Source organism: Fukomys damarensis, unplaced genomic scaffold, assembly GCF_012274545.1.
Source record: "Fukomys damarensis isolate Sample0158 unplaced genomic scaffold, DMR_v1.0_HiC HiC_scaffold_13, whole genome shotgun sequence".
In the NCBI taxonomy this organism is placed as follows: Eukaryota; Metazoa; Chordata; class Mammalia; order Rodentia; family Bathyergidae; genus Fukomys; species Fukomys damarensis.
This window is the reverse complement of record NW_022900925.1, coordinates 5,953,902-5,965,352: the sequence shown is the minus strand read 5'-3', so window position 1 is coordinate 5,965,352 and position 11,451 is coordinate 5,953,902. Positions and strand designations below refer to the sequence as shown.

Genomic DNA, 11,451 nt, shown 5'->3' with positions numbered 1-11,451 from the left:
CCCCCCAGTTGTTTAGCTGCGAGAGTTAACCTGTCTCCTCATACTCTTCTGATACACAGTGGGCCACATAGAGGGTCACACTGGTACTAATACGGAAACTGGAATTATGGAAGTAGGAACAATATCTTAATGGCTTTGAGAAAGAGCATCTCTAAGTAAGATATTTTGCAGGATTCAAAAAAATTTTAAATAATGATTGGCATTCTTGATATTGTGAAAGAAATTATGGCATTTGTAAAAAGGGATTGGAAAATTTTGAGGTGAGAACAGATTTGAATGACTAGGCAGTAGTATTACTGAAAAGTTGATAAAACAAATTGTTAGGAATCTTAAAATGCAATGGGAGTGTGAAATCCCTATTACATACAGCTGTGAACATAGATGATGCTCCATGACAGCAAAAATGACTAAGAGCATACAAATTGAATTATTTTACTTGTATAAATTCACAAATACATTGAAAAGGTAAAAAACAAATGGAAAAATATTTGCTGTGCAGAGCAAGGTTTAGTGTTACAGAGAATTTGTTAGTGAAAGCAGCAATGCCAAAATAAATAGTTGAACCAGGAGGGCTGCATGAAGGGTGTCATCTCTTAGTACTTGTTCACTAAATGGCACAAACGTTCAATTTTACAGTTAATAAAATGCAGTTGAAATGAGTGATATGACCATTATCATTGCTCAAACTGGAATGAGGTTAAAAGTTGCCATTGATGAGGTGCAGTGGGCAATTTGGCTGTTGATGCTGCAAAACCATTTCAGAAAGGCTGTATTGCCATTCCAATAATGATATAGATTATTCATTGACTACTGTGTTAAATTGTTTTAAGAGAATCTGTAAAGCAGACCCTACCTACTATGCCATTTTTGAAAAATCTATACACATAACTTACAAAGACAGTTTTAAATGTTTTTCTGCATTATGATTGTTTTTAATTTTGGATTGGGTAGTATGGTTGGAAAAAAGAAGTTAAGGTAGTTGTCTTGCTGCTGAGTTTGCAAAGGAGACATAGTTGAATATGGCACAAGGTAGGGGTGGAAGTGTAGAGTGCAGTAAGAGCCATCCCTAGTGACTTGTTTGGCTGTGCAGCCGTATTTCTTAGGGAAAAAAAAAAGTACACATGCACACACACACAATCACACACCCGGGCAGCTTTATTAGACACATTGGACTTAAATACAGAACATTAATGTTCTGGATCATTATTCCACAGTTCTTTGTTTTATTTACTTGTTTTAAAATGTAATTTTGGGGAGGATCTGTAGGACTAAAAAAATATAGCTTTGTCTTAGTCAGTGAAAGGATGACATAGATGGAGTATCATAGATGAAGTAAATGATCATTGAAATTGGTCATTTCTTTCCAGAAGATAAGTAATCAGAAGGATTTTACAAACATGTAGGCTCAAAGATGAGTTTTCAGATTTTTAAAAATAATTAGGTAAGTGTCTGATTTCAAGATATAATATCTTTGCATTGAATTGTACTTTAGCAAGGCCTATATCTATGTAAACAAGCCCCTATATTATTTTACCTGTAGTCTTACCTGTTTTACAAAAATTACATTTATGACTATACATGTTTTGCTTTCTTTGGTTACCCATAGCATCTATGTCAATTGTTTTCCTTTGTATGAGTATATATATATATATATATGTATATATATATATATACACATATATATATATATACATATATATATATATGTATATATATATTTTTTTTTTTCCCCTCCAAAATATGGTACTGCTGAGTCTGTGGGAACCAAGGATAATTTATGAAATATGGAATTTAGTAAGGCTGTAGGAAATCTGGGGACCAGAGTTAAGGATTCTGTTCAGATTTTTTTTTTCCCCTCCAAAATATGGTACTGCTGAGTCTGTGGGAACCAAGGATAATTTATGAAATATGGAATTTAGTAAGGCTGTAGGAAATCTGGGGACCAGAGTTAAGGATTCTGTTCAGTGAAGTACTGTTGGTGAACTAATCTGTGGATTAGAAGATGTTGAGCATCATTGGCCACCATCCACTAAATACTAATCATACTTCCCAGTCCTTGTGGTCACAGTGCTGCCTTGTGGCCCCCTTTACCCCCTCTCTTACTTTCTGGGACATAGGGTACCACCTCCTTTTTTGAGAACCACTGGGAAATAGCATTAGGGAATATGTTAATTAAAAGTAAGTTTGGGCCAGAGATTTAGCTCAATGGTTCCGTTGCCTGCCTTGAAAGCTCAAGGAAAGAAAGTTTGTTTACATGTAAACTTGAAGGACAAAAACAAATAATGGATTAAATCAGATAGTTTATTTCCCCTTTCCATAGATAAGTCTGGAGATAGGCAGGCTAGGGTTGGTGTAGTGGCTTTATGATCATCATCATCAGCAGCAGCAGCATCATCATCATCATCATCATCATCGTGTTTTTGTGTTCTCTCACCATTCCCCTATTCAAGGGTGTGAAGAGTGTCTGGAGCTCTAGTTGTTACTGATATTCCAGGCAACATGGAGGAGGATGAGGTAGCGAGTGAAAAAGGACTTTCTTTTTACCTGTGTCTGTTCCTTTTAAGTACTGCTTTCATATTTGGCACTCCTATCTGCAAGAACAGTTCATAGCTTGGCCCGACATAAGGAAACCAAACAAAACAAAAAACAAAAAATTATAGACTGAGTAGTTTAAACAATGGAAATTTATTTCCCACAGTTGTAGAGTCTGGGAATTCCAAGATCAAGGTGCTGGCAAGGTAGGTTTCATTGTGAACCATTTTACCTTGGCTTGCAGTTGGCTAGTGTCTTACTTGATGCTTATATGACTACTTCTTTTGGAATGTAAGAAGAAAATGATCTCTTTGATGTCTCTTAATAAGGACATTAATCCTATTGGATCAGGGGCCTACTTTTATTAACCTTTATTTAAGCTTAATTCTTTATAAGCCTTACCTTCAGTATAGTGATATTAATGGTTAATGCTTCTACATATGAATTTTGGGCGGAACACCATTTAGTCCCTAGCAGTTGGGAAGTACTGCACCATAAAGCCTTTCAGTTGGGTGCATTGCTGCCCTGAATAAGAGAGGATCCATTAGGAAGGTTAAAGGCGAACATGGATATTGGGTGAAACTGGTGATTACTGTCACAGGTACTCTTGCGTAAATTTCCCAGGTTGATAATGTGAGCTTGGAGTCAGAATCCTATAGAGTATTCACTGTAGACAGCTAAGGGTGATCTGTGTAAAAGTATGCACAGAAAATTGCAGGGGGGAGAGAGAAGTATTTAGGACTTAACTTTTTGATAATATATAATCTCTTTATCAAGAGAAGTGCTACCCCTGAGAGAAGTCAGATAACTTTTTCTTTCTTTTAGAATAAAACTAGGAAGGTAAGAATATTAGGAATCATGTAGAACAATGATAGTGAATATTTTAGAGAGTGAGTGCCCAATTGCAATCCCATACCCACTGATTTATCACAAAGTGCCAACACTGCATTTAAACCCGAATAATGAGGCTTTAGTTTAGAGAAAACAGCTCATAACATTAACATCTTTTGTCTTAAAAGAAAAACACAGTAACACACTTGCCATAAGTTCACCACCTGATTGACCTGCCTACTATAGCCCTTACATTAATGAAAACATAAAATATTGCTTCTAATTTACATGTAATTTTTCTTTGTTTTGGTGATGGGGATTGAACCCAGGGGCACTCTGCCACTGAGCTATTTCCTCATTCTTTTTTATTTTTATTTTGAGACAGGTCTTGCCAGATTACACAGAAGGCCTCAAATTTGTGATCCTATTGGCTCAGCCTCCCCAGTTGCTGATATTACAAGCATGGACCACTGCCCTTAACACTTAGAAGTAGTTTTGATTAACTCTTGAACTACCCACAGCTATAGGCCAGGCTGTAAGGTGATTAAATTTAGCCATGGAGATGGTATTTACTTGCCAATGATGGTGGAACAATAGTGATTTTACATGAAAGTTTTTTAATGTTAGAATATCCTCTGGCTTAATCTGTCTACTTAATGAAAAAGGTTACTGAGATGATTTCTGTTTTAGCCTAGATCTGATTTTCATCTTAAGAGGTTAGTTCTAGCTTCACCTCTATCTACATGGTCATTTTTTCCACTGATTGCTGGGCTTCTTAGGATTCTGGATGCTAGAGCATCAGATATTGTGGATGGAAGTTTTTTTTTTTAACTGAAATGAAAAGCATTTGTATGGAAAGAGGCTTTTCATAAATTATTAGTACTATGGGGATTTTGGGTCACTGGTTCACTAAGATGTTACTCATACATAGTGTACTAATCTTTTGACTATAACCTTCCATCCTGTTTATTATGAATATTACTATATATGACTATTGTGGTGAGAGATTTTAACATTCTAAAAATTTTGAGAACTTTAGAAGTAGCTACAGAAAACAATTATACTAATTAGAAAAAACTTCCATAATTTTGGAAAGAAGAAAATAAATAACTAAATACATAGACTTTCCTTGTTTGTATCACAAGATCAGAGTTTAAAAGGATTGGTGATGCATGCCTGTAATCCCAGCACTTGGGGAAGTTGAGGCAGGAGGATTCCAAGTTTAAGGCAAGCTTGGAACACAGTGAGATCCTGTCTCACAATGTATTACATACATGTACCAATCTCCTACAGTGAATTATTATTATGTACTGCAAACATGTACTAATAAAAGTCAAACAAAACAAAACGAAGATAAAAAGAAATTCTGATCATTTAATATATTCAATAGACTTTTAAAAAATATGTTTTACTGTCTAGGTTGCTAGGTTGTTATAGATTTTTCCTACACATTGGAGTGGGGGGTGTGTTATGTGTTTGTGGGAGAAGCAGATTGATTTTACATTTTTCATTTTTTTTTTTACAAATATGGTTAGAAGTTGATACTTTGATCTTCAGATTGGGATTTTGGAAGTGATATTTTACTTAATGCAAATCTGTAATAAAATGGGCTCTTTTTTTTACAAGTAGCTCACTTTTTGTTCTTTCCTCTACCTATATAGAAAGGCAGAAAGGTTAAATTTTGAATAGCACGTGACACATTTCCTTGCAGAGCTAGCTGGATATTCACTTAGCTTGGTATTAGCCAAAACAGAACAGTGTATTAAGGGTAAGGGATAGTTCTCAAATATTGGTGGAATCACCTGGGGATTTTTAAGAATATTACTACCTCTGATTCCTGTCCCCAAATACTCTGATCAAATTTAATTGCTATGGGATGATACCTAGACTTTAAAATTTTCACAATCTCCCTAGCTGCAGCAAATTTTGGGAACAGCTTTACTAGCTAAAGATTAAGGTGCTGGAATGATTAATGTGGGGTAAAATAGGGGAAGCCTTTTTTTTGGAAGTGAAATTTGCAGCTCCTGGGATTCTCATTCAATAACACATTTTTGCAAAGTTGGGAAGATCTCATATTTGGAAATGAAAACTGACCAACAGCATTTGGTTCATCAATAAAAGGAAATTTGAGTTTATGAATGTCATTGCAATTGTATCTACTGGCTACTTAAATTTAGCTTTTTAAAATTCATTATGTAAAAATATGATGACACAAAAACCACTTTAAAAACCTGGAGGTCAGACTATTTAAGTAACTTATGAGGAAACAAATTTTCCCCACATTGATCAGTGTTAGCTAAAAGAAAAAAGTTAAAACTTATTTAAAATGTGGAAAAATTGCTTCCCAATATTTTAACAGAGAAAGACTGAGAACACACAGCATTGAGTCATCAGGAAAACTGAAGATCTCCCCTGAACAACACTGGGATTTCACTGCAGAGGACTTGAAAGACCTTGGAGAAATTGGACGAGGAGCTTATGGTTCTGTCAACAAAATGGTCCACAAACCAAGTGGGCAAATAATGGCAGTTAAAGTAGGTGATGCCATGATTATTTTTGGTACTTTAATCCATTAGGTGATTTTTTTGTTTTGTTTTTTGTGGTGCATCAATACCACTGTTTCTTTCTTTTCTCACATTTCTGATAAAGATGGGTGTTTTAGAAATTGCTTCTCTGACTTCCTTGAGGATGTTTGTGCAGAGGTTGTCTTATTGGTGGTACATTTTCTCTCTCTGGAATCTTGAGTGTATGAAGCGTGCATGTTCATTGCACTTTTGGCATGATGCATTAACAGGTTTTAAACTTCCGGCCCTTCCACTGCCAAGGTGAGTTCAGTCTGGGCGGCTGCACCCCTGGGAGCAGGGCAGTGCTGCTCTAAGCCAGGCGGGAGCTGGAGGAAGAGGCAGCACACTGGGCTGGGCAAGGTGCGGGGCTAGGGCTAACAGCAGTCTTACTGAAGGTTTCCTGGAAACCACACACATGCTGTTGCCACTAACCTCAACCTTACTCGGTCCTGACCGGCTCGGCTTCTGTTTGTTTATTTCATCTCTACTCAGTACTGCCCTGTTCCCTGGCTTTAAAGTTGTATTAAAATGCATACCTTGTGATAATGCTGTCACATTCTGTGCTATTGTAAGTGTCATGCCACTTAATGTATTTATTTAATTTAAAAAGAAGAAAGGTCAAAAATAGAGATTGGGCCTTTGAACCCAGCAGACTTATGTTAACATCTATAATGAACTGGTGGGTTCATCTGACTCCTGTTGGGTTTTTGTAAATAGTCCTTTATATATTTGTATAGATGTTTAAAAAATATTTGGTCTGTGTAAGATATGTCAGGAAATTCAGCAATGTGGGGGCATTTTATAAAGAAAAAGGGGAAAAAATTGTGGCCATACCCTCGCTGAACTTAAAACTCCTGTGTGAAACAGTAACACCTCAGCTTTTAGCAATTGAGAATGGTTTTGCAGCCTCAGCTGATCAAGTTTCTGTTAATCTTCTATTTTGAGTGTTTGTCTTAGTGGCTTGAATGAGAGAAGGGGCTCCAATTTTTTACTTGACATTTGGGAATGGGTTTCTATTGTAGTATTTTAAAATATTTTCTGTGTAGTGGTTTGTTGTGAACAAAATTTTATTGTAACTATTTAATCTTCATAGTTTAGCATTTTTTTCTTTTTTGCTAGGTCATATAAAATAATGTTAAATTAGTGATGGAAAATTTTATGATTCTCTGTATAGGTTCTTTTACTTTATATTTGCAGTATGGTGAGAACTGTAGACTTTTCTTAGATGAGGATATATATGTACATAAAATTGCATGCAACCTGTGTGTGGACCTCTAAAGATGTACCTCTGCTCTGGATTATCTATTGAGAACAAACTTTGTTTTTCATGGAATGTGAAATGATTTCTGTGTTACTTTGTGTTACTGCAGTGTAAGAGGGAAGTGTCATTTTATTTAGACTCTTCTGTGTGAGTGTTGCATTGTCCTTTTGTACTGTCTGTAAGGCATCCAGTTTCAGTTGACCATGTCTTAAGGGGAAAACTTTCTTATGTAGATAAAGCTCTGAACTTTTCTCTCAGGTACAAGGGATAAAACTTTAAAAAAATTATTTCCTACATTTTTCAGTTTGTGTTTGTAGCCACCATAAATCGTTTTAGTAATATGGGTAGACTTTGACTATAGTTAAAAGGTTTTAAACGTAAAGATGCTTCATTTTGACATTCCATGCAGTTTTTCTCAATGATTAATTTGATTGTATTTGGAGTTTTGTAGTGCTTACTCAAATTTTGAAGGAATTTAAGAGTGAAAATAGTGAAATATGATCCAGGATTTAAAATCTGAACCATGAGAGCCCCTGTTGGAATGCTAATATATACTTCTAGTATATATTAGCTATTATGAGTGCTACAAAAGGCAGTTATTGGATATGTAGACTGGTCACTATCAATCTATACCCTGTAGTGCTACTATCTTTGTTCATTGCCTTAAATACTTGAGCCAGCATAGCAGTTTGGGATGGGGGAGGGTTGCAGTATGATATGTCAAACAACATATAGGTAAATTATATCATTGGATTCCATGATTTCATTAATGTAGAAGAATACATCTTTTTACATTGATAGATGTTAAAGTTTAATACCAGTTGATGACTAATATATGTCTTTTACTATGAATTAAAAATGTGTATATTATTGATTTCAAGCATAGTATTTCACCACACCTGAGAGCATATATTTCCTCATCACATAGGCATATAGACCAGCTTGACAAGTATAATTACACAGAAGCAATGTATAATTAAGGAGAATTTAAGATATGACAGGTTACATTTAGAGGAACTGTGAGACAGTGGTTCATACAGCTGAGATCTTTTCATTACTATTGGTGAAATGAGAAAACACTTAAAATAGACCTATGCTAGCATTTTAATATACTTTTTTGGTAATATAGGAAGATTATTAGATGTTAAGCCTATTTTAGAAATTATTCTTAAGATTTACTTTCAGTAGCTATGCAAAAATGAAATATAGAATTAGTCTGTTTTTTTATAATCCCTTGTTTTTTAGTTTTGCAGAAGCCCTTTCCCAAATTTATTTTTCTACATATGAGATGCTTGAAAATACGATTTTCTTATTTACCAGAAAAATTGTCTCAAAGACTTAAACACTTAAGATATAATAAATCAGATTCAGCAAGATAGCATAGCACTGTATATGCGAAACATTCAAAATAATTCCTTCATGTGTGGCCTGAGGAAAGTCTTCCAGGCTGCCAAGAAGATTGTGTTAGGATCTGAGATATACACTTTTATCCTCACGGTTTTAATTGCACATACCTAAGAAAAAAGATCTTGTTGTCTGGTAGAATACTAGTAGTTTGTCTTTGTGGGACTGAATGACTGAGCCTTGGGGCTGCCTGGCACAAAGCCATTGTCACCACTGCGTCTTCTCAAGGTTGGGGTGGACTTTTAACTCTGTCTATAGTTTCATGGCTTTGATTATCATCCTCTACAAATAACACTTAATGCTCCATTTCAAAATTTAAATTAGTTTTTAAAAACACATAAAACATTAAAATTGTTTGCATTAATAGAGGCAATGTTTTGATAAATGTAGACATTATATAATATTTAAATCAGGTTAAACATTTACTCAAACATTTATCATATCTTAATGGTGAAAACATTCAAAGTCTTTTGGTGTAAAGTACATTGTCATTATTTATAATTAACCTGTTTTACAGTAACACAACAGAACCTCTTTCAACTTAGTACCCACTGATCAGCCTTCCCCCATCTGTCCCTTTCCCCCTTTCTTCCCATTCTTTGTTACAATCAACTAAGTTCTGTGAGATCAGTTTTTTTTGTATTCTACATATGAGTGAGATCGTGTGGTACTAATCATTCTGTGCCTGACTTATTTTACTTAACACAGTGATCTCCATTTCCATCCATGTTTTTAATGACTCATGGGATTTCATTCTTTTTATAGCTGAATAGTATTCCATGGTGTATATGTACTACATTTTGTTTATCCATTGATGTATACTTAGGCTGTGCCCATTTCATAGCTTTTGTAAATAGTTCTGCAGTGAACGTGAGGGTTAATGCCCCATTTTACATGATTGTGGGGTAATCACTGAATGAAAAAATGAGTCATGAATAATCACTGTCCTCTAAAAGTTAAGTTTAGAAAGGTTGATTGTTCTGTGTAAAGCTCAGGATTCAGACCAGTGTTTGAAGAAGCAATTGGGATTAGGTTTCTGAGAGCTAGGGTTAAAGAAATTCAGGTCTGAGAGAAATGCCCAGCAGCTTTAGGGTACAGGTGATCAGAATTAAGATGTCAAAATCCTGGGACATTGTTGAAATGAGATAGAATAGATGAAGTGTCACAGTTCAGACCTATAGGTTGAAATTGCCCGGAATTAAAAGCTCACATTGCTGACAGAAAGAATGTATGACTGTGTGCCCTCTACCTTGTCACCTGGCTGGGTCTGAAAGGTTCCCAAAGTTGAAGTAAGGAACTAAACTCCCCTTCCCTTTGTGGAATATGTTTGCAGGTTCGCTGAAGTTCATTGCAGAAAAGAATTTTCAGGATGTACCAGTAAGAAGCACAGGAGGAGTTTATCAGGCGAGATTTAGGACGCACTCAAGAGTGAAGTGGGGAGCACTCAAGAGTGAAATGGGGAGCACTCAGTGAAAATGAGAAACATTACAGTTTGGAACTGGGAATATTTATGTGTTTTTGGCAGTGGTAATATGTGGAATTTGATAATCTGTAGTTTTGGTCTGGTGTAGGGGGTAGGGATGGCCCACTCACAGTGAGATCATCTTTATGTTTTGAGTGGTGGCCTAATTTACAGGTGGAAAAGTCATCTATTCACAGGTGAAAGACAATGATTTGTAAGAAAAAAAGAGGAATTTCTGAACCCTTTGTGGTGAAATGGAATTGCTCAAGTTTATTATGTTCTAAGCGAAGAGAAAAAGGAAACTGGGCTTGTGTCCTGAAGCTGTGGTTTTCATTTCTGAAGTTATTTTCCTTGTCTCCTTTCTGCCCAATTTTTAATTGTATCCTACTTCAACCTGAAAGGTCCAGCTTCCTTGTTTTTTTAACAGTCATGTTGTCATTGAGTAGCCTGTTTCTAAAAGTGGCTCACCAACCTAATGTCACCAACTAAAGTTTCTGGGTTGCTCACTTCTCCTTCTGGAGTTAGATTCCAGGTTCTTCTCATCACAAAGAATTGGATGAAATGAACAAAAAACAGTGAAAAAGTTTGAGAAAGTAAAAGTGAAGAAATGAGGGAGAAACTGGCTCTGTAGAGTGAGCTTGGCCCAAGAAAAAGGAGAAAAAGCAATAAAAGAACACCCTGGAGATAGCAGGACAGGCTACCATGAAGGAAGTCATGATAGCAACCTCTTCTTGGTGTCTGTGTCCTTACAGTCCACATCTTAAGGAAACCAGTGAAAACTACATATGGTTCCTGAGAGGCGGTACTAGGATCACTTCTCAGGCTGATGTCAGGTCTAGGCCATCTTGTTGAAAACCTGCTGTAGTTCTTGTGAGCTGTCCACATGCAGATCTTTAGGAACTGTTCTGGGATTTTCATAATTAACAGCTCATTCCTGTCTCCCCACGCAGCTTTGACACTCTCAATTCTCCTATTTCAATGTCACATTGACTTATTGATGATTTTCATGCTCTTTTCATGTTTGTAGGCATGAAACAAAAACGGGTGACAGTGAAAAGGACGAATGAAAATGAGAGGGAATATAAGGGGATGAAGTCACTGTTGCTAAAGATGGTAGGCAGTGGAATCTAGATTGTTACTTAGAGGATTAATGTTGGAGTGAAGCTTTCATTTCATTGGAGAATGGAACTCCTATTTGGTAAGGATGAGAACATGTTAAGGCTTTTACTGTGGATCACTGTGATGACTTTTATACGTCATCTAGGTTAATCAGAAAAACATTGGTTGTTTAAGTTTAGGCACTTAGGCAACACTGAATCCGTGACGTGATCTTGTATGTGAGGGCTTTTTAGCTGTTTTCTCATAGTGACATTTTTTTTTTTTTTTTTTTTTTTTTA

General features: G+C 35.9%; 1 protein-coding gene across 2 annotated transcripts in view; it reads left to right on the top strand.

The window, feature by feature from the left end:
* Map2k4 (mitogen-activated protein kinase kinase 4) overlaps window positions 1–11,451 on the top strand; it is an 82,779-nt gene that overhangs the window by 24,945 nt on the left and 46,383 nt on the right. For both annotated transcript variants that reach the window (XM_019206173.2, XM_019206174.2), the window contains exon 2: window positions 5,723–5,897. In XM_019206173.2, the coding sequence (XP_019061718.1) occupies window positions 5,859–5,897 (39 nt within the window). In that variant the 5' untranslated portion in view covers window positions 5,723–5,858. The remainder of the gene's footprint in view (window positions 1–5,722; window positions 5,898–11,451) is intronic.